Source organism: Ursus maritimus, unplaced genomic scaffold, assembly GCF_017311325.1.
Source record: "Ursus maritimus isolate PB19 unplaced genomic scaffold, ASM1731132v1 scaffold_3, whole genome shotgun sequence".
Lineage (NCBI taxonomy): Eukaryota > Metazoa > Chordata > Mammalia > Carnivora > Ursidae > Ursus > Ursus maritimus.
The window spans coordinates 51,188,073-51,211,312 of record NW_024425563.1 but is presented as its reverse complement, the minus strand read 5'-3'; the positions used below and the strand labels follow the sequence as shown (position 1 = coordinate 51,211,312).

The 23,240-nt window shown below is 42.0% G+C and overlaps 1 protein-coding gene across 4 annotated transcripts in view; it reads left to right on the top strand.

Moving 5' to 3' along the window:
- The first annotated feature begins 18,198 nt into the window (after nucleotides 1-18,198).
- KLHL7 (kelch like family member 7) overlaps nucleotides 18,199-23,240 on the top strand; it is a 59,044-nt gene continuing 54,002 nt past the window's right edge. Inside the window, exon 1 of one of the 4 annotated variants that reach the window (XM_040644196.1) lies at nucleotides 18,199-18,255. Coding sequence is in view for 1 of the 4 variants with exons in the window: in XM_008686382.2 (XP_008684604.1) it covers nucleotides 18,433-18,552 (120 nt within the window). In the remaining 3 variants the exon portion in view is untranslated. The other 3 variants (XM_008686382.2, XM_008686383.2, XM_040644195.1) reach the window with 3 other exon arrangements.

The following is a 23,240-nucleotide window of genomic DNA, read 5'->3' as shown; positions in this document are numbered from 1 at the left end:
TTCCTCAAACAAAAACAATCAAACCAAACATTTAAGTGCTCGCTGTCTCTCTCCCACAGATGCATGCGCGCGCGGGCACACACACACACATACACACACACACTCACACACAAACTAGGTAAATGCTCTTGCGTTACAATAAGATTTTTCCTAAGACTATTTCACAGATTACCCAGGAAAGAATAAACTCAGATGATTTTTACAAACTTTGCGGGAATACTATAGGGTCTACAACTGATATTATATTTCACTCTTTTTTTAAAAAAGATTTTATTTATTTGACAGAGAGAGACAGCCAGCGAGAGAGGGAACACAAGCGGGGGGGTGGGAGAGGAAGAAGCAGGCTCCTAGCGGAGGAGCCTGATGTGGGGCTTGATGCCGAAGACAGATGCTTAACCGCTGTGCCACCCAGGCGCCCCTATATTTCACTCTTGACAAGGGCTTCTTCCCTGCTTGTCTGAAGTAAGTAGCAGTGAATGCCAAGTGAATATGAAACAACAAAATGCTAGGTTCATACCTGATCACTGAGAAGTTAATATTGTCCCCAAGGAAGAGAAGTTATCCTCTAAAAATCACAAATGAACCAAATTTGGAAACATATTTAAATTACTGTCTCTTCTAAAGCATTTATAGGGACAAAATTCTGAGGTATTTAGCTTCACAAATGCAGGAGAATGAATAAATGTATAAAAGATTTTTCATAATGAGGATGAGGTTAATAGAATACCTGACTGCCCTACTTTCTGAAAAGAGATTGAAATTTAAACAGGTAATTCACAAACTCCATTTATCCCATTTCCAGTGTTGGATAAAGTTCATGGACAAATCATAATCATAGTCAAGTTTGTATATTCTTACTTCATTTACTGAATGTCTACTATGTGCCAGACCCTATGTTAGGAGTAGGGATACAAAGGTAAGGAGAGGGGTTCCTGGGTGGCTCACTCGGTTGGGGGCTTGGGTTGTGATCTCAGGATTGTGGGATCGAGCCCTGTGTCAGGCTCTGTACCCAGCATGGAGTCAGCTTGGGACTCTCCCTCTCACTTTGCCCCTTCCCCCTGCTCATGCTCTCTCTCTCTCTCTCTTACTCTCTCTCAAATAAAGAAATAATTTTTTTAAAAAAAGACAAGGAGGAAAAATAAATCCCTGCCACCAAGATCTCTCTTGGTCCTAGTTTTACAAACTGTTCTCTGGCTCTTGCGTTGAAGAGAAGCAGCGTTGATAGTAAAGGCAGCTAGAAAGGGAACAGTCATTTTGCCCAGATAGACTTCAGTGAGGAATTAGCTGGTGAGCAAAAGAGGTTTCTGAGCAGCCAAAACTGATTTCACACATTCCAAATACTGAAAGTCATGGGTTGAATCCCTAAACATGGCTCCTCCTGTTTATTCTTCCTTTACATACAAGTCCAGCAAAGATGGTGATGAGGGAGCAGAAGGCAAGCTGAGGACAAAGGAGAAGCTGACACCCCGAACCCCCCCCCCACCTCCCAGATGGGGTCTGTGTGACATTCTTCAGGCACCCCTGGCTGCCCTAAAGCTAAGGGAGGGAAAGAACAAATGATTAACTAAGAGAGATCACAGTCTTGCAAAACATGAGTCTCCATCAGTTTACCAATGTCTTAGTGACTTACAAGGAAAAAGCATTCTTATCAATAGCCTAACTTTCAGAGACCCATAACTCAATTTCCTAGAACTCTAACATCACCCTCCCTTCATGAGTGATGTGGGAAACAGAAGCATCGGGAAAGTAAACAAAGTTAAGTTTCTTTACGACCTGCAGCCTATTGATAAGGACCGTAATAGAGTATAACATTCCTCCAGAAAGCTCCCAACTGTCTTAATGTTATTGGCTTACTAGAAGAAAAACAACCTTAACTGGGCAAGAGCCAGGCCTCCAGTATCCTGTAAATCTTCTTTAGCCCATGAAAGTCCTTTGAACACCTCCCTTTTTCCTTACCTCCCCCATCCTTCAAGTTTATAATCAGCCCTTCCTCACAACCCCAGTGCAGCAGCTCTTTCTGCCCATGGGTCCTGTCCCCGAGTTTTAATAAAAATCACCGTTTTGCACCAAAGACATCTCAAGAATTCTTTCTTGGCTGTGGCTCCAGACCTCACCAACATTCCAAAACTGCATCATTGGTATTGGAAAATACTGGCTCCTTTACAAAATAAATATTGAGAACTTTCACAGATAATACTAGAAGGAGACTCTCCAGAGGGAAGGTAGAGGGAAGCCATGCAGTTCTGGTTTACACTCAACTGATCCTAGTGGCCATTGTAACTTTGTTTTCAAAGTATATTTGACTAACAACTCACAATGGATAAAAGAGTAAACAGTGCTACAGCCCTTTAAATTTAGAGGTTACCCTTGAAGGACTTGATAAGATGTTATGATTTGATAGCTTTTAGAGAAATTAACCCTGAAGATGTCATGGTTTTATTGCCCTATAGAATGTTAACCAGTTTTATGTCTCAATTAGTAATGCCTTCTTTTGATAACTGTCCAGACGTGTGTGTGTGTGTGTGTGTGTGTGTGTGTGTGTGTGTGTGTAAGCATTAATGGAAATCAGCTCTTTTGTCTAATTGTCTAATTCCTGGTTCCTTCACTAATAATTTAAATTAAAATTAGACACATTCTGGGGTGCCTGGGTGGCTCAGCTGGTTAAGCATCTGCCTTTGGCTCAGGTCCTAATCTCAGCGACCTGGGATTGAGCCTCGTGTCAGGCTCCCTGCTCAGTGGGGAGTCTGCTTCTCCCTCTCCCTCTGCCCCTGTCTCCACTCATGTGCTTTCTCTCTCAAATAAATAAGTAAATAACATCTTTTTAAAAAATAAAAATAAAATTAGGCATATTCTGATAAACAACTGTTCAAGAATTTTGCTTTTAAATCTCTGTATTGTTCCACATATTATCTGACATATTTACCTGATTTTCCAGGACTGATAGAGGAGCGCCTGAGTGGCTCCGTCAGTTAAGCATCTGATTCTTGCTTTTGGCTCACGTCATGATCTCAGGGCCATGGGATCGAGCCCCACATTGGGCTTCGTAGTCATCGGGGAGTCTGCTTGAGATTCTCTCTCTGCATTTCCCTCTGTCCCTCCCCTCTGCGCTCTCGCTCTCTCTCAAATAAATAAATCTTAAAAAAAAAAAAAAAAAGACTGACAGAGGTTCACAGGTACTTGACCTATGTCATTTTCTTCTTAGCTCCCACCCTGTCTATGAAGAAGGGAACCATCTTAACATTCACCCCAGAGTACTGCTTTCTTGATAGTGTCGATGCCTTTGTGGTTGTGCCTGAAAGAGATAACGTTTTTGCTCACAGCAGCTCCCTGGACCTCTCCTTCTCAGCGTTTCGTCAGCTGACTGCCACCATGAAGGACTTGACCTGGACTATTTACATAACCAGTATATTCATCATATTATAATAAAATACCAAAGTCTTATTAAAATAAAATACCAAAGCTCTGTGCCAAGAGAAATGGGCCCAAGGGCCTTTTCTGAAAGAACTTTGCAATATTTGTAACTTCCTTATATTCGTTATTTCTGTTATTACTTTTTTGTTTTCCTAAAAGAAGTGGTAAAACTTAAAATAAGAGGAGCCTACATTGAGGAGTTAAGAGAATACTTTTTCCTTTTTTCTTTCTGTTCTAATATCTCTCATCCCCTTTATTTAGGCATTATTAGCAGTTCAGTTTATCATTTGGGTTCCAGACAGATTTCCTATGTATTTTCAATATGTTCTGCTTTCTTGCCATGTCAAGAGGCTGTCTTTTTGAACCATTTCCTCACAATAATGAAGGATTTTCCCAACAGACTTTGAACGTTGGTACAGCAATGCGATACTTGGGGATCGTATTCAACCTATTGGGGTTTTAGAAAATCATTGTCATTTTCCCATTTGTTGTGCCTATTTTTGGAAATGCTTGTGGAGTATGGGAAAAGGTAGAAGAAGTAGGGAGGGGAAGAGGATAGAAAATAAGCCTAGAGAAGCTGGAAAGTGTTACCTAAATGTCTGGTCGGTAAGGCCCCAGTGAGAAGTGAGTTGGGGAGCAGAATTCCAACTGACTTTACAGGGCCACTCTCCTTTGCGTTTGTGAGGTGGAGGGGAGGGCAATGAGGAAGAATGAAGATAAATCTAAGTGCAAGAGAACAACTATCCTGGGGGGGGGGGCAAGGGGGTGCACTGGGAGAAAAAGGCAGCAGAGGTACAATGAAAATAAGCCAGCAAAGATGATGAAGCTCGGGAGTAAGGAATTCAGAAGCCACGTGCTTCTTCCACCCACTTGACCTGAGTTCTGAAACAGAATTAAATGCCTTGGGCTGAAATCCTTTCATAGAAGGATTCACTGTCATGTTGTCTTCTTAACTAAAACAACATTTCAATTACGAGCTACGGTTGCAGTGAATTAGAGTGTGACCCACAGGCAAAACAGTCAATTAAGCAATTATAAGAAATGTACCAATCTCCTTGGGTTTCCTCTGTGTTCCAAATAATTTCTTGAGTGTATTTGAGATATTTTCTTTCATCTCCAAGTCTTTTTTTTACTAGGCATCTATGTGTAAATTTCATATTTTTTAAAACCGAGGATGTGACTAAATTATACTTTTTTTCCCCCTCACCTAGATTGGAAGACTAAATATGTTTGGCATTTTAATTAAAAAAAAAAAAAAAAGAACCACTGTATTCTTGGGCATGGCCACTTCAATTAACATATTGGCATATGGGCTGAAGACCACCACCTTGTTCATTTCCCATCACGTTTGAAAGATCATTGATTTTAATTACACTTTTGACATCTAATTTTCTCTTTGAGATTTAGACCCAAAATAAATGGTTTTGAAAGACATTTTCTAGCCTCCTTGCCTAGATATTGATGTGGGAAACAAAGGCAGAGGAAAAATTATTAAATTTCCTTACTATCTACACCCATTGACAAGTCCTTGAAACAAGTAGAGTGACATTCCTCTGGGACTCAGCTGCTTCGATGTTAATACTTTACTCAGTGCGAAAGGCAATCTGAGCCCAACCCCCAAGATCCTGTAAGTCTCCTTTAATGTACAAAATTCCCCTGGAAACTTCCTTTACCTCTAATCCCCAAGAAATATGTTGGCAATCATCCCCCAAGTGTATGACCCACCGATTTCCATCTGAAGGGTGTCTTGACTAAGGTTTTCTTAGATGGTAATAGATGACCTTTTCCTAACAATCGCTAGCCCCCCCCAAGGTCCTGCAAACATTGCTTCCAAAATTCCTTAGAGACTTATGCTATCCCTAACCTCCTCCCAACTTGAAAGTATATAATTGGCCATTCCTCATGACCCCAGTGCAGCTCTTTCTGCCCACGTGTCCGTCCCTGTGCTTTAATAACACCACCTTTTTGCACATCTCAAGAATTCTTTCTTGGCCATTGGCTTCGAACCCTAACATCTCTTCTACATCAGAAATGAATTTTTTTTTGTAATATAACGTTGGGAAGGTCAAGGCAATCTAGTCACCTAGAAAACCTCAAATTTGAGATATGAAAAAAGAAAATAGTGCTTGGCAATTGAATTACTCAGTTAAGAGTTCAGCAGCAGAGCCCCATTCTTCTGGTTAGTTCTTTCATGTTCAAGGCTCTTTTTGATCAGGCCTTGGTAAGAAGAGAGAATAAATAGATATGTAAGAAATGTGGGAAATAAGTACCCACTCCTCCAAAGTAAAGATCTTTTTGCAGTTGACAAAGTAATAATAACACACAATGCTTTTGATTACTTACGATGTGCCAAACACCATACGGGCTGTTCTAATTCCCGCAACAATCCTGTAAAACATAGATTATTATCCCCACTTTCTGACTGAAGAACCTCAGGTTCAGAGAGGTGAGGAACATGCCTGGGATTACACAGCTGGTAAGAAGTGGAAGCCAGGATGGAATCAGATTGGCTTGATGCTATTAAGACACTTTTCTTCCTAAAAGTTAAACGACGAAAACGTTTTGCCTGAGGTCAGGGATAGATCCAGGTTTTGGAGAGTCTAATGGTCATATTATTGGGAGGAGAAAACTTTTTAAGAAATACAATACAAAAATATCTTACTTTTGCAATTTTTACAAACATATATGAGCACGTGATTACATGGTGAGGGCCCTACCTGTCACTTGGAAGGAGTCAGGGCAAGTAACCCTTAAGCTTCATTAACATCATAGACAACCCACCTCTGTTGGGAATTCAACATTGCAGGTTAACTTTGCCTGGTTAATAGAGAGAGAAGGTGCTTTTGTAATGCCAGGGACGTTTCAATAGTTCCCTCCCACCCCCAAACATATTCATTACTGATGCTGCTGGGAAAGAGGGTGTGTTGGTCAGAACCCTCAACACATGACAGCACTTTGGGGAGGAATGGAAGTGAGAACTTCTTTCCCTCTCAGGTTCAAAAAGAATCAAAATCATTTGATGGACTTGGAAAGCCCAACCCAAGTTAGGCAACAGGAAAGAGCAACAAGATCCCTAGGAGATAATTTAACATGAGGATGGGGAAAGACAGATGAAGAGATGAGCTGGGAAAAGTCAATCCCAAATCTGGATCCATTAGTGAATGTGCCCCCAACACAGTCACTGGAGGCCAACTCGGGCCTGCGTGTACCATAAGCATTTGAAGGTGGTAAGGCTGGGCTATATTTGGTAGAGAACCCATTCAGCAATGAATTGTGCACTTCTCCCCTGTCCAATGAGGGACAATCATGGTCTGGGCTAGGATCTACAATATCCTTGGTGGCATAATTAGAGCCACAGCTTGAGCCACAGCTGTTTGGCTTGGCCAAGGTCAGCAGACAGCAATCCTGAGGTTCAGCTCCAGCAACAGTAGTGATGATGCAGACGGTCACTGGGCAACAGGAACATGGCCTAGTCCGGGCAAGTCTTCAGACTGCTCTGATTTCAGAAAGCGGTATACCAGGTGTCTTAGCCAGCCCTGCATCGGCAGCACATTCTGGAGTTAGAGCATCAGGGCAGCTCTTGGAATCCTCTAGATTCAAGGGGGCACACTGACTTTTGGGTTGGTTAAGAAAAAAAATAATACTTGGAATGACAAACATCTGGACATGAATCACTTCCCCTGGGGCTTCTTGAATATACTTGAGGAAGAAGACTCAAAAAAACCTGGACTTGCTGCAGTCCTGCATGCCGCGCTAAATTGTATTGTAAAAGGAAGTGTGGCTGGTAAGGATCATATGAGGACATGTTTTTCCAGGTCACTCTGAAAGCTTCTCTTTTGCCTCTGCAGGACCCTTTTTCTCTTTAAGCTATACGAATCCGTAATCTACCTTTACTCATTTGCAGTCGTTTCTTGGGGACGTCATCACGCGCCTTCAATGACTTACATTACCTCAAACTCCATCTGCCTAAAACTCACCTTAGCAGAAAATGCTTACAGAATCAAAGACCAAAAATGAACAAAGGACATAAATAGGCAATCCACGATAGAAAAACACAAATGGCCAATAAACATATGAGAAGATTAGGAATTTTTAAAATAACACCAAAAAACTTTTTTTTTTGCCTGTCATATTGATTAAGGTTTCCCCAAAACCTAAGTTTCCACCGTCATAATTCAGATCTAAAGCTCTTTTTGAAAAAGTGATCCCAAGGTTTACAAGCTTGCAACCAGCTTCCTCTGTCCACTTGGGACTCTTCTCTCCAGGTGAATAATCCCTCCATTCATCAGGTATCTTCACAAAGGGATCAAAAGAGGTCTTCTGACATTTAGAAAAGCTAAGAAAACTGTATAGGTCCAACAAAATCAACCGATTTCTACTAAATGTTCATTCATTCACTCTCTCCTGAGAGCAGCAGAAGATCTGGATAGATAAAAAGGCATTCTTACAAAGCTTTCACCTGACTATTTTCACTTGCTACCATGATGCCTTTGATGCTTTCAGGTGTCTTATAATCCTAATAGAATCTAAGCTTTTGGGGGGAGGTGGAAGGAGCCCAGAACCATGTTATATTTCTTTGAATTCTGCTGCAGTATTCCTCACACAGAATGTGAGATAAACGTTCATTCGTTTCTTGATTACCTTCCACACAGTATAAAAATTTCAGCTAAATAAAAGACTTCTGACAATTAAATAGACAATCACAATAATTGTGATTAGTAGACTAATAAGTAGATTATTAGATTAAGAGACAATTAATCACAATAGCCAAGATATGGAAACAACTTAAGCATTCATAATGTGATATATAATATATATATTACAAATATGATTACATATAAATTATGAAATTGTATACTTTATGTGCGATTTGTTGTATGTCCATTATACCTCAGTGAAGTTGTTTTTTAAAAAAAAAACAACTGTGAGGTCATGGAGATTTTGTGTACATGTGAGCAAAAACACTTTGTTATTTGAACTGCTCAGTATTTTTAAAAAGCATCTAAAGTTTTTTTTCTCTAGTGGCAACTAGTAGTGGACAACTGCTTTGCCTGGTATTTTATTTTTCAACTTAAAATTGCATTCATTTTTTAAAAAATTTAAATCAATTAATTAACAGATAGTGTATTACTAGTTTCAGAGGTAGAGTTCAATGATTCATCTGTTGCATGTAACACCCAGTGCTCATTACATCAAGTGCCCTCGTTAATGCCCATCATCCAATGGGCATTGGATGCCCCGTCCCCCCGTCCCCCCACCCCGTCCCCCCCGTCCCCCACCCCTCCCCCTTCCAGCAACCCTCAGTTTGTTTCCTAGAGTTAAGAGTCTCTTATAGTTTGTCTCCCTCTCTGATTTCACTTTTTTAATTTTTCCAGGTTTATTTCTTTTAGTAACCAGAATCACGCTATACGTATTGTTCTTTGATGTGCTTGTTGGAGAGGTTCTCAGCCTAGCACCTCCTTTAATGCATTATATAGTCCACAGAATTAGTGTCACTGTTCGGATTGCTTCATTCTGCTACTATACTTATGCCCACTTTTGTGCACAAACTTGAGCACAGGGGCTGGAATTCGAGGGGAAGAGTGTCAGTGTGAGCCCTTGTCAATCCGAGGTGAAGGCGAATTGACTTGGCATTGAGCAGGTGGCAGACAACGCACGCTGACTCAGGCAGGAGGGCAGCTGGATTGTGGATTTGAAACCCACAGTCCGATGGCATCATGTGTGATGGGGACATGGATGGTTTTGCTTCCGGTCATGAATAACTTTAATTTTTGTTTTTCTAGGAAACTCTATCTCTCCTTCTATTCTTAATGAAAGCCTTGCTGGATAGAGTATTCTTGGCTGCAGATTTTCTCCTTTTAGCACTTTGAATATATCTGGCCTGCAAAGTTTCTGCTGAAAAATCCATTAATAGACTTATGGGGTTTCCCTTGTATGTAATTGCTTTCCTTTCTCTTGCGGCTTTTAAAATTCTCTCTTTATCACTACTTTTGGCCATCTTATGTACTTTCTATCTCGGTGCAGACGTCTTTGGGTTGGTTTTGTTGGGGGCTCTCTGTGTCTCCTGATCTGGATTTCTCTTTCCTTCCCCAGAATTAGGACGTTTTCAGCTATTATTTCTTCAAATAAATCTCCTGCTCTCTTTCTTCTTTCTTCTCCTTCCAGGATCCCTATCATGCAACTGTTATGCTTGACAGTGTCACCGAGTTCCCCGAGTTTATTCTCATTTTGCGTATTTTTTTTTTACCTTCTCATATGCTCAGCTTGATTACTTTCCATTACTGTGCCCTCCAGGTTGCTGATCCATTCTTCTACTTCCTCTTACTTGCTATTTATTCCAGGTGGTCTATTTTTATTTTCATTTAGTGAATTCATTATCTCTAATTGGTTCTTTTTAAGTCTCCTATCCCTTTGTGGAGGGTTTCATGGAGGTCCTGCACTCCTTGCTCAATTTTAGTGAGTATCTTTATGAACATTACGTTAAATTCCCTATCAGACATATTACTTATCTCCATTTTGTTTAGGTCTCTTGCTATGATTTTGTTCTGCTCTTTGGTTTGGGACATATTCCTCTGTCTCCTCATTTTGTCTATTGATGTGTCTGTTTCTATGTGTTAGGAAACTCAGCTATGTCTCCCGCACTTGAAAGTAGTGGCTTTATGAAGAGGAGGTCCCGTAGTGCCCCACAGTGCAATGTTCCCTGTTCACCAGAAAATGGTGTGTCAAGGGTGTCTCCTCGGTGTGTTGCTACAGGGGTGTCCTATTATTGTGGTGGAGCTGTGTTTGCCTTCAGCCCGGGCTGTGATGGCTCTCTGCCTGTTGTGGGCAGAGTCTGGTGCCTGCGGTGTTAGAGGGCCAGTCGGGGGCTGCCTTGGGCTTGAGTTGAGTCAGACCAGATGTTTGCCAGAGATAAAGTAGCACCAAACTTCAGGGCAGTTTCCCTGTGTTGTTCCCTGAGAAGCTTTACTGGTGGGTGAGGCCTGCAGTCAGACCAGCAGCCTGCCCCCAGCCCACGGCTGGGGTCACAGTCAGACTGGTGTGTGGTTATCTTCCCCTCTCCCTGGAGCAGGACTCACTTTGGAGTGGTGTTGGCCCTTGTCTGGGCTACTTGGACACTGTCAGGCTTGTGGCACTGCTTTGATGGGATCTTGCCACAAGCATTCTTGGAGGGGGTAGATCTACGTCCTTGTGGCCTCTCGTCTATGTCCAGCCGCAGAGAGTCAGTTCTGCCAGTGTTTGGGTTGCTTTCTGGGTTATTTCTGCTAATGTGGGTGTTCTCTAGGTGGCCACACTGCACGAGGTGAGTCCAGCGTCCTCCTACTATGCCATCTTCCCAGCAGCCTCTGCTCTATTCTATTATTGATATTCTCTGTTACATTTTCCCCCCTACTCCAGTCATTGCTCCAATACTTCTGTTTGGTTCTTTTTTATGATTTCTATCTGTTTGGTAAACTTTTCACTTTGTTCATGTATTGTTTTCTTAATTTCATTGAATTGTCTCCATTGGCTCATTGAGCTTCCTTAAAACAGTTATTTTGAATTCTTTATCAGGTAAATCACAGATCTTCATGTCTTTGGGGTTGATTACTGAAAATTTTTTGTGAGGAGCGCTTGGGTGGCTGTGTTGGTTAAGCATTCAACTCTTGATCTCAGCTCAGGTCTTGATCTCCGGGTAGTGGGTTCAAGCCCTGCACTGGGCTCCATGCTGGGCATGGAGCGTACTTTTTTAAAAAAGGGTGGTGCCTGGGTGGCTCAGTCAGGTGAGCATCCAACTCTTGATTTTGGCTCAGGTCGTGATCTCGGGGTTGTGAAATTAAGCCCTGCATCAAGCTCCATGTTCAGTGTGAAGTCTGCTTGGGATTCTCTCCCTCTGCCCCTCCCCCTGCTGGCTCGCACTCTCTTTCTCAAATAAATAAATAATCTTTTAAAAATTAAAAATAAAAAAAATTGCTGTGATCCTTTGGCAGTGTCATATTTCCTTTATTTTTCATGTTTCTTGAAGTCTCATGTTGCTGTCTTTACATTTGAAGCGGCAGTCACCTTCTCCAGTCTTCACTGACTGACTGGAAGAGCGATACCTCCCATCAGCCCTGCTAGGAACTGAGCCTTTCTCAGACTTTCTATGAATATGCCTGCTTCATGCCTTTTGCTCCCTCTTGTGGCAGAATTCTTAAACTCGTATGCTTTGTCTGGGTCCTGCAAAGCACCAGGTCAAGGGCTGAGAGCCTTCCTTTTGCTTTCCCAAAGGCAGCACTGAATTCTCAAGTTTGTGGTCTTTCCCAGGATTACAGATTTGGGCTTTCTGCATGTGCTCACTAGCTGTCTGCAAAAGCTCCATCTCACTGCCATTGGGAGTGTGCACAGGGAGCTGGCCATGGGGTGGGAGTGTGTGTGGGTGAGGCACGTAGAGTGCTGGGGGTACCTGTGGGCCAATGGGGGGGGGTCTGCATACAAGACATCCCCAGTGGCTCATGGGCAAGCCTCCCGATGGAGTCCGTGTCAAGGTTAGAGGATCTGTGTCCCTTACGTACAGTCATTCTGAGTCCTGGCTGCTATTCTCCCAGCTTTCACTTTCCCCTGTGGGAGAAATCATGAGCTGAGAAGGGCTCTTAGTACTGAGCTGTGCTGCCTTGTGGGACAGTTGATGCAGGTGGAGTCAAACTGTTCCTCTTACTCTCACCAGTGCATTCAGTCTTGAATTCTGTTTGTCTGGGCTCCAGTGGTGTGCTGGATCTTATCTGCTGGGCCCTTGGACTTCCACAAAGGCTCTCTGTGGGTGATTGCCTAAATCAGTGTTCTCTAGGACCTCCTGGACTGTAGCTAAGAGAGACAGAATCCAGTTCAACAGCTACTTCAGGCTCCACAGCCTAGACTGAGGTCTGTATGTCTATTACTTGACCCACAAGTAGGCAAGCGCCTTCTCAGATCCTGTGGCATATGATGCTGGTAACAGAACCAAAGCCAAACAAGACTGTGGCTAAGTCTTCAGGGGGAAGAAGCTGTTTGGGGTCTAGAGCCGGGGCTACAGTAGGTAGGTTAGCCGCCTGGGTATAGGCCCTCCCAAAACAGCTCTCCTAAGTCTTGGACTGCATAGGAGTTTCACAATCTCCTAACTGAATCCTACAGGTTCCACAAACGCACTTTTGTTCATGGATGGATTTCAAATGGTTGTTGTTGAGGAGGGAATACAAGAAAAGGAGGTCTTCTTCAGCCATCTTGCTGACATCACCATTAAAGCTCCTCGAAATTCTTCTTCATGGCTCTTTGTAATCCTTCCCTTTCGTCCCTCCCTGATCCTAACACATAGCCCAGGCAACCACTGATCTGCTTTCTATAATACAGATTAGTTTGCATTGTCTAGGATTAAATAAATGGACTCATACAATATATATCATTTTTTGCCTGCCCTCTTCTACTCAGCAAAAATTATTTTGATATTCAACCATTTTTTGCATGTATCAGGTCCGTTCCTTCTTATTGATGCATAGTACTCCACTGTATGGACATATCACTTACCTTTAATACCTTCACCTGTTGAACGTAGAGTTGTTTCCAGTTTCAGGCTATTACAAATAAGTCTTCTATAAACATTTTTTACAAATCTTTACAGGACATATGCTTTCACTTCTTTGGGGTAAGTACCTGTAGGTTGAATGACCTAGTGGTCATATGCGTACTTCTAAGAAACTGCCAAACTCTGTTTCAGAGTGGTTATACATTTTAAGTTCCCACCGGCGGTGTATGAGAGCACCAGTTTTTCCATATCCTCACACACTTGATAAGGTCAGTCTTTTTAACTTTAGACATTCTTTTAGGTGTGAAGTGGTACCTTATTTGGTTTTAATTTGTACTTTCCTGATAGTTAATAATGTTTGTTTCCTATCTATAAATATATTTTTGGTGAAGTGTTTGTTCAAATATTTTGCTTGGGGTGCCTGGGTGGCTCAGTAGGTTAAGTGTCTGCCTTCAGCTCAGATCATGATCCCAGGGTCCTGGGATCAAGTCCCACATCGGGCTTCCAGCTCAGCGGGGAGTCTTCTTCTCCCTCTACCCTTCCTGCCTGCTCATGATGCCTCTCACTCTCTCTCTCACTCAAAATCTTTTTTAAGAAAAAAAGCTGATTTTGACAATTCCCCAGTGTTCTCGTCACTTTTACAGAGGAATGGATTTTCAGAGGTCCTTACTTTGCCATTTTGTGAGCTGAGGTCACACTTGTAACTTACATGCCGTGTTTTAAAATACATGCATGACAAGTATTTTTCTACCATTTTTCGACTAGAATTCAATGAGTACTAAATCTTTTGCTTACAATTTTACACATCTGAAGACTGAAAGAATTCTCCACAAATCAGCTACAGCCTTTATATATTTCAAATTTGGGTCTCTTCCACTCCTTACACACTTTCAGTGTTGGGCACTGTAAGATATATTGTGATAAGATCTCTGGCCCTACAGGGGCATCTGGGTGGCTCAGTCAGTTAAATGTCTGCCTTTGGCTCAGGTCATGGTCCCAGGGTCCTGGGATCAAGAACGGAGTTGGGCTCCCGGCTCAGCGGGAGCCTGCTTCTCCCTCTCACTCTCCCTCTGCCCCTCCCCCAGCTTGTGCATTCTCTCTTGCTCTTGCTCACTCTCTCTGAATGAATAAATAAAAATCTTTAAAAAACAAAAAGATGTCTGGCCCTACATCTTTGCATTGCAGCACAGAATTGGGACAGTGGGCACAAGGACTATTCTTGGAAATCATACATACATCAGAAGGGCTAAAAATAACCTAATTTTATAGAAATAACTATGATACACAAAAACATATGCTACTAACCCCCCACAAAATGTATCCCCAACTCAATTTGTTCTTGGTTAGTTCCCAAGAAATCCTCACCCACTCCAACACCACTTTATAGTAAAAGAAATACAATAAAGTAAAATCAGGGTAGAATGAGACAACAGACTCAACCTATTATGGTTAGAATATCTTTCAGAAATTTTACAAAACCAAATGACTATATGAACACATTGCTAGGACCTCAACCTTGATAGGGGCCTGTTAAAGTTAGAGATCCTGGATTTTAAGCTTAGTTAACCTCACTGTATCTCTCTTTCTCCCTCTCTCTCTCTCTCTCTCTCTCTCTCTCTCTCTGTCTCCATCACACACACACATACACACACACACACACACCACCTGGTCTCTCCTTTGACTTCTCTCTGGATTTCTGGGTTTGGTTTTTGTTTGTTTGTTTCTCTATGCAGTTTCTGCAGACTGCCTTTCTCTGCTTATCTATGCACGTGGCCCAGAGATGGCTGCCTGAGCCCCTTGTACTATTTCCTGTAGAACTGCTGAGTGCCAGCTCACTAAAATCTATCTGTCCATTTTCCAGAGAGAAGCCAGTTGCTCTTCCCACTACTGTTATTAATTGGCTTTCTTTGGTTCGGGTGTCCAATTTTGATCCAATAAGCTGTACCAAGTATAAGTAAAGTCCCACAGAACAAGTGTATCTTTAGGCCCCATACTATAAGTGGATAATGGATTGAATAACTCATGGAAAATAGGAATGGGCTAACCAGATGCCTCAAAAGGCAGTATACTACGGCAAAGTTGGTTAGGTTCAACCAATAGGTACAGCAAAGTCTTTGCCAAACACTTCATATGCAAATATATCGTGGATTTTCTCTGAGAACATATATCTTATTTCCCAAAGTTGTATTCACAGTGAAATTATTAATTCAGTGAAGTAATATTGTTTGTCTCAGGGTGGCAGCAATCTACGCATTTTTGTAATCCTTACATCGGTTCCATGTGGCAGGTTCTGTTCTTACAAACAAAGAGACTGAGGCATAAGAGAAGTTGAGCAATTTGCCCAAAGTCGAACACCTAAAGAGTGGGGGTGCTTGACTGGCATCAGGCAAAGTTTCATGCTTAACCTCTGGGCATTATACTGACGTCTATTAAGTGTGCAATAGCATTATGTCTTAAAAAACAAGGTACATTCCCTAATTTTAAAAATTTTATTGCTAAAAATTGCCAAACATCACCTGAACTTTCAGTGAGCTGTAACGTTTCTGCCGGTGAAGGGTCTTGCCTCAGTGTTGATGGTTGCTGACTGGTCAGGGTGGTGGCGGCTGAAGGCTGGGATGGCTGTGCCTGAATGGTCGCTTCCTTTCACAGCTGATTTCTATGTAGCATGTGATGCTCTTTGAAAGAAAGAATTGCTTTCAAAATTGGAGTCAATCCTCTCAAACCTTGCCACTGCTTTATCAACTAAGTTTATGTAATATTTTAAATCCTTTGTTGTAATTTAAACAATCTGCACAATATCTTCCCCAGGAAGTAGATGCCATCTCAAGAAACCACTTCCTTTGCTCATCCATGAAAAACAATTCCTTATCCATTAAAGTTTTATCATGAGATTGCAGCAATTCAATCACATCTTCAGGCTCCACTTCCTTTTTTTTTTTTTTTTTAAGATTTATTTATTTATTTTAGAGAGGGGGAGAGAGCATGAGCACAGGGGAGGGGCAGAGGGAGAGAATCTTCAAGCAGACTCCCTACTGAGCAGGGAGCCGGACACGGGTTTTGATCTCACCATCCATGAGATCATGACCTGAGTCGAAAACAAGTACCAGACAGTTAACTGACTTAGCCATCCAGGCCCCCCCCAGGCTCCACTTCTGAGTCTAGTTCTCATGAACCAACCTCTGCTAGCTTAAAGTTTCTGCAGCTCCCTCGCCTCTTTCAGCCTTCACAGAATTAAAGAGAGTTAGGACCTTGCTCTGGATTAGGCTTTGGCTTAAGGCAATGCTGTGACTTGTTTGCTCTTCTATCTAGACCACTAAAACTTTCTCCATATAAGCAGTAAGGCTGTTTCACTTCTTACCGTTTGTGTGTTCACTGGAGTAACACTTTTCATTTCCTTCAAGAACTTTTCCTTTGCATTCACAAGTTGGCTAACAGTTTGGTACAAGAGACCTCGCTTTGGGACTATCTCATGTCTTCCTTTACTTTCAACATGTCTTCCTCACTAAGCTTAATCATTTCAAGCTTTTGACTTTAAGTGACAGACCTGTGACTCTTCCTTCGACTTGAGCACTTAGGAGCCATCATAGGGTTATTAATTGACCTAATTCCCATACTGATGTGTCTCAGGGAATACGGAGGTCTGAGGAGAGAGAGACAGGGAAACAGCTGGTTGGTGGAACAGTCAGAACATGCGTATTTATTAAGTTCACCACCTTATAGAGGGGCGTTTTGTGGCACCCCAAAACAATTAGAACAGTAATGTCAAAGATCACTGATCGAGAGCACCATAAATATAATAATGAAAAATATGAAATACTGCTAGAATTACCAAAATGTGACGCACAGACACAAAATGAGCAAGCGCTGTTGGAAAAATTGTGCTGATAGACTTGCTCAGCAAAGTGTTGCCACAAACCTTTAAATTGTAAAAAAAAAAAAAAAAAAAGAAAAGAAAAAAAAAGGCAATACCTGCGAAGTGCAATGAAGTGAAGCACAATAAAATGGGGTATATTCTGCAATATATGAAAGAACTGTTTCAACATCAAGTAGGATGATTGCTGTTCCTTCCTTTGCCTTGTTACAGAATAGTATTCCATCTCATCACCTGCATTTCTGCCTTTGAATCCTGCATCCTTAATGTTTCCCAAGGCCTTAGAGTAAAAAGATTTCCACTTCCTTTCAATGAAAAGAAATGTTTAAACACAACCCTTATTCTTCAGTATTCTAGGTCATTTGATAAAGTAAACAAAATTTTCCTTCTTTCTCATTTCATGAGGAACAAATGGTTTCTTTTGCCAGCATCCACTCTAAAACCTCAAATTATTGACTAGTTAAAATAGAAGATCTGAGAACCTCTAGATTAAGAGGATATAAAGTGCACATAGGCATAAATGCCTCTTTCATAAAAATGGAGGCTTATATGCCACCTGCTCTTTCATTTGAGTTATTGTATATTGTTTGTCCTCAAGAGAAAGCATGCTTCAATGGTGTAAATTATTTTCCATAAAATATGTCTCCGTATATGCCTGTAGAGACCTGGGTAGAAAATCAAGAGGATATGTAGAAAATTTTCAGAATGTAAATGATGTACCATTTCAAATAATCTTGTATTACCATACACTCGAAAGAACAGATTATTATACTTAAAAAAAAAAAAAAAAAAAGCCTTTTCATGAGTTCGGTGACTGAGTTTCGTGTCCCGGTAGAATACTTGGGGAAGACTAACTGGACTAACTGAAGATTTCTGGAGCTGATCCCTGATCTGGTTTCAAACAGTAAGTAAACCAGCCTAAGTAAGCAGGCATTCCACATCAAGGAGACACCAACGGGACTGTGTGGTTTTGCTTTATGAATCCCAAGCAAATAACTCTTGTGTTCCGTGTAAGATGCCTGTCACTTGCAGTACGTGATAATCTTTCATCATTTAATAAATACATATTAAGCGTCTACAATTTGCCAGTCTGTAATGCTGCAGGGAAGACAACATCAACCTGGTTCCTCCGGGGCTTACACTAACGGGAGATACCGCCTGCGTATCCAAAAAAAAAGAAAATCCTCCACATAGTCTAAATTTGTAAACCCTGACTTGGGGAAACCGAAGGGCATGCACGCCCTTGGAGCCGCTGGAAGTCAAAATTTCGCCGGCGGCCGACGGCGACAAAGACAACCGGCCCGCACCGCGTCGCCGGGAGCGGCGCGCCGCTGTGACGCGTAGGCCTCGCCCCCTGCTCCCTTCCGAGCGCGCCCGCCCCCGCGAGCGAAGTGCGCAGACTCCTCGGCCCGGCTCCGGTTCTGTCGGGACGCCGCCGAGCCCGCGACGTCGCCTCCCGGTGAGTTTCTGAGGGGGCCGCCAGGCCTTGTCCTTCCGCAGTGGCCGCGCCGGCAGCAGGGCGCTGCAGCCGCAGTCCCGGCCGCGCTGTTTGGTAAACAGAAGCCGCAGCGTGCCCGGAGCGTGCAACCCCCCGCTCGGCCCGGCCAGCCCCGGGCGTGAACCGAGCTGACGGAGGATGGCAGCCTCCGGGGTGGAGAAGAGCAGCAAGAAGAAGACCGAGAAGAAACTTGCTGCTCGAGAAGAAGCTAAATTGTTGGCGGGCTTCATGGGCGTCATGAATAACATGCGGAAACAGGTACCGCCTTTGTGGGAGTGACGGGCGCCAGGGGGGAGGGGGTCCGGGACTCGCGCCCCTGGCTCCCTGGGCTGAAACTGCGCCCGGTGGATCGCGGCTGTCTTCCTCGGTCCTCGCGCTTCCTTCCATTTTCGCACGCCAGCCGAGCTGCTGTTTAGTAGAGGGTCGCGTTAAACCGTTCTCGAGAAGCGTCTCCTCGTCTGCGGATGCTGTGGCTCCCAAGTCGCACTCCTGGGGGACTCCCCGGGCTGGCATTCGGCGTCGCGTATCGGTTGTATAACAGCTCTGCCCTAGTTATCTCTTTGTGAGGCGAAGATCCCTCCATTGGCGAGCCGCTTTAAGGTGTCGTGAGATCTTGTGCGAAGAAGCCCATTGGCACAGCCCAACCTGAAGCCCCCAAAGAAGGGAAAAGCAGCAGTGCTGGCCTGAAATCAGCTACTCTTAGATAAGGATCCCCGCCCCTCCTCTGTGTTAGCCGGGTGGAGCTAGTTGAAGACAAATCCTCCTGTACGTGTTAATTTAGAGCAGAAACAGTCACGGATAAATACCGCGCAGTCTTTTAAGGCCCTTGTGCGCCTCTGTTATTAAGAGGAGCCCTTTGTTCTCTTTGATGTGTGGCGCATTAATGAAAGTCTTCACGTCGGCGAAAGGTGGGTTATGAAAAGAATGAATTTTAAGACGGAGAATGTAGACTAGAGAGGTTTTTTTGTTTTGTTTTTTTAATTCCGTAACATACCAAAAAGCATAGAAAAGTCACTTGGTTACTTTTTTATTCCGTAAGCTTTATTTCTAAAAAAATACGCATCTAAGGAGATGTGAGAATGTTTCTGTTTTGTAACTGTAGTCCTGTTTTTAAAGAAGACAAAAGCAGGATGTGAGTATGAATAATAGCAAAACCTCGTTTGCTTATCTAGTGATTCCGAGGAGAACAGGGAAAACAGTACAGGAATTTAAGATTTGTATGAAGATACTGGCTTCTGGTTTCTTTAAGCAAACTCTGACTGCCGGGATCTTGTCTTTGTTCATCAGCTCCTGGCATGGTGCATGAATGCAGTAGATACCTATCCGAATGCCTTTAAACCTTTCCTGGCTTTTGTGCTGAAGTAGCTGTGAACGTCTGAATTCAGTGTTATGTGTAACTTACTTTCATGTATCTATTTTCATGTATACATTCAAGTTCATTTCATGTAAACCTTTTTATATTTACAACACTGGTGACTTCATATTACTGGTGCATTTAACAAGTGTCTGCTTGTAAAGGGTGAACACTGTTCACCAGTGCTCAGATTCGTTTCCACCAACCCTCCCTCTCCCCCCAGATACATGGTTTTGTCTCTGACACCAGCATGGTGAAGCATTGCCTCATTCCTTATGTAGATAGGGTGCAGCTGGGTTGCAGCATCAGTTGTTTACTTGAAGAAGAGGGGATTTTCTGAAGCTACGTTTAGCTCTTTGGGTTTAAAAATTGATGCGTATCCAGTTCTTAGACTTAGCTTTAGACTATATTAACATCTGTTTATTTAGGATAAGCTAGACATAAAGTTACCAAAAAATCAGGATTCTGTTACTGTTACTTAGTAGGAAGGGGAAAATAGATGCCGGGTGGAACAAACAGGGATCTCTTCCACATTGGTTAACTGACCTTAATCTGTTGGATTCTCTCCTTGTCAATGGCTTTACATATTATTCGGGTATTCTCCAGTAGAACTTTAACCAACTTCATGGAATCCTGCATCTTTTGCAAGATGTGCAGTTTCACTCTGCAGTTGATTTACATTGTATTTGTATTGTTCTGTTTAACATCATAACACAAGAGAGACTCACCAAGAATGACTGACAAGGGCAGTTGATGGGAATTGGCAGAAAGAGAAACTGGTCTGAGCCAGAGGAAGAATGTTTGAGTGAGAACCAATTTTATAAGTGTTCTTGTTCTTTAGTGAATATTATGTTGTGACTATTTTTGCTTCCCCATATGACCTCATTACTTTGGGGATCAGAATAATGAGTACGTGGATGAAAAGGACCCCTCTGTACACACCCAGAAACATTCTCACAGGAAGTTGAGAACACGGTGAAATTAGAATATCTGAATTCCAGTTCCTGCTCTACCATTAATTAGTTTTGTGATCTTAGAGAAATATGATTTAGGTCATTTCATCTCTCCGTAGCGTAGCAGCCAACTCTATACATAGTGGCGAATGGAGGTTCTTCAGAGCCGGCAGCCTCAGCTTCTCATGGAGCCTTTTCCTTCATCATCCTTGCAGTCATTTATAGCCTTTTGTTTTTAAAGTAAACTTTCTGATGAAGTATAGGATTCACTAAAAGGATACAGATCATAAACATGCAGCTCAATGAGCTATTACAAAATAAACATACTACCACCAACAAGAAATAGAACATGAAGAGTACACCAGAGGTCGCCCTTTACACTCTGCTCAATCACTACCCCCCCCAAAGGTTACCACTGTTTTAACCTCTATCACCATAGATTTGTTTTTTTCCTGTTTTAGAACTTATATAAATGGAATCATACAGTATATACTCCTGGGTCTTGGTTTCTGAAAGCTAACATTATTTTTGTGAAATTTATTATGTTGTTCTGTGTAGCTCTAGTATATCCTCATTGTATTTAGTATTCCATTATGTAAATATGCCACAATTTATCCATTCTATCATTATGGACATAGGAGTTATTTCTAGTTTAGCGCTATGAAGAATTGTACTACTTTGAACATTTTTGTGTATTTTATACTTGGCTTTAGATGTGCACATGTATGTATTTCCATTGGGAAATACCTAAGAGTGGAGTTGTGGAGTCACTGGTTATGCTACAGTCAGCTTTAACAGATACTGTCGTACAGTTTCCAAGGTTGTGCCAGTTTACAGCTCATGCCAGCCGTGTATTAGAGAGGTTTTTACTCTACATCCTTGTCAACACTTGGAATTGTCAGTCTTTATAACATTAGCCATTCTGGTGGCTATATAGCAGCATCTTATTTAATTAGGCTGAGCACCTTTTTATTTCCCAAACTTTTTGTTTAATTACCTGATACACTACAGAGGAGCTCTACAAAGTAAGGCTGGGTCATAATCACTACTGCTTATATCTAATTGCTTTTGCTCTTGTGTTAATGAAGTCTAGGAGACCCTTAACATTTGAGGGATATGTTTTGAGACCTTCCTGAGTACCACTACAGCTTACAGTTTCCTCATGTTAAGTGAATTAAAGCATGATTAGAATTTAAAAGCTTATGTTAAAGCCCTATTGAGAATTATGTGAGAGAACCAAAAAAGCTGATTTAAGGATTGGATGTTGAGCAGTCAGCTGGGCTTACTTACAAGCTAAAATTACTCAACTTCTGTACGTTCATCTTTTCAAGGTTGCAAATTACTACTAGTCATTAATCTTTAGGGTCCCTTGTGAATCATCTAAACCTTCTGCATTAAATCCTCAGTAATGGAAACACTTCTTGAGCATTTATTTTCTACCAGCCATTCTGCAATGTGTTTAACATGCTTTGTCTCATTTAATTCCACCAGCAACTCCCATTGACAACTCCCATCATCCAGACCTTCCTGTTTTTGACTCTTCGCTGTCTTCTCCTTTTGTCTGTCCCGCTTAGGAGATAATCATCTCTCTCTTCACTCCCTTTCCAATGCCCGAGGCTTTCTTGACCTTCCATCCTTTTTTCACATCCATCCGGTAAAAAGCATTGATGACTATTTACCTTTTTTGTGCAAGGTTTCCAAGCACAGCTGGAAAATATCCCATTACTGGGCAGTTCTTTGTCAGGTAAGACCTAATTTCAACTCAGCTGTCAATACTGGTGATCAGCCCTACTCTACATTAATTTTACCGTTTTCCTCTAAAACGAGTCCTCTCTATATATCTTCACTTTCAGTAGATCATTCCCCTTTTGATATCAAAAATAAACAGAAGACGTTATTTTGGAACTATCTCTTAAATTTCGACCACCAAATCTATACACCTGTATTGACAGTTTTTAATTTTGCTACAGTGAAGAAGCTGTCTCTTTTCCATCTAAAGCCAGTACTTTCACTTGGGCTTTGGCTTCCCTCAATATTAGCCTAGTCAGGAAAGTTATATTGTTGGTTATTCCATCACTATTGAGCATCTTTAACTTCTTCTCTACCAGAGTCCAGCATTTAGGCATGTTTTAACTTCTCTAGCTTTTAAACCAACCATCCAAACCAGTCCACCCATTCTTAGTCTCAACATTCCTCTATAAATAATACCTCTCTCCCCCCTTTAAAACCAGAGCGTGGGTAGATTCACACTGCCCCCCACCCCCTTTTTTTGGCTCACTGTTGACTTATTCCTCTAGCTCAGTTTGGCTTTCTGACTCATCTGTTTGGATGAATACTTACTGGGACCCACTGCATGCTAGGTATTTTGCTAGATTCTATAGTTGCAGTGTTGAGCAAAACCAGACAGTCCTTGCTTTCATGTGGTTTTAGTCTAGTAGGAGAATAAAACATTAGTCAAGCAGTCACACAAAAGAAATGTAAAATTGTAACAGTAGGTATTACTACAGAGAAGAACATGATACAGTGATGGGTATGATTGGATGATTTGACCATCAAATCAGGAAGATTTCCCCAAGGAACTGGTAAATGAACTGAGAGCTGAAATAAGATTACGTGTTAATTAGGCACCTTAAGGAAGA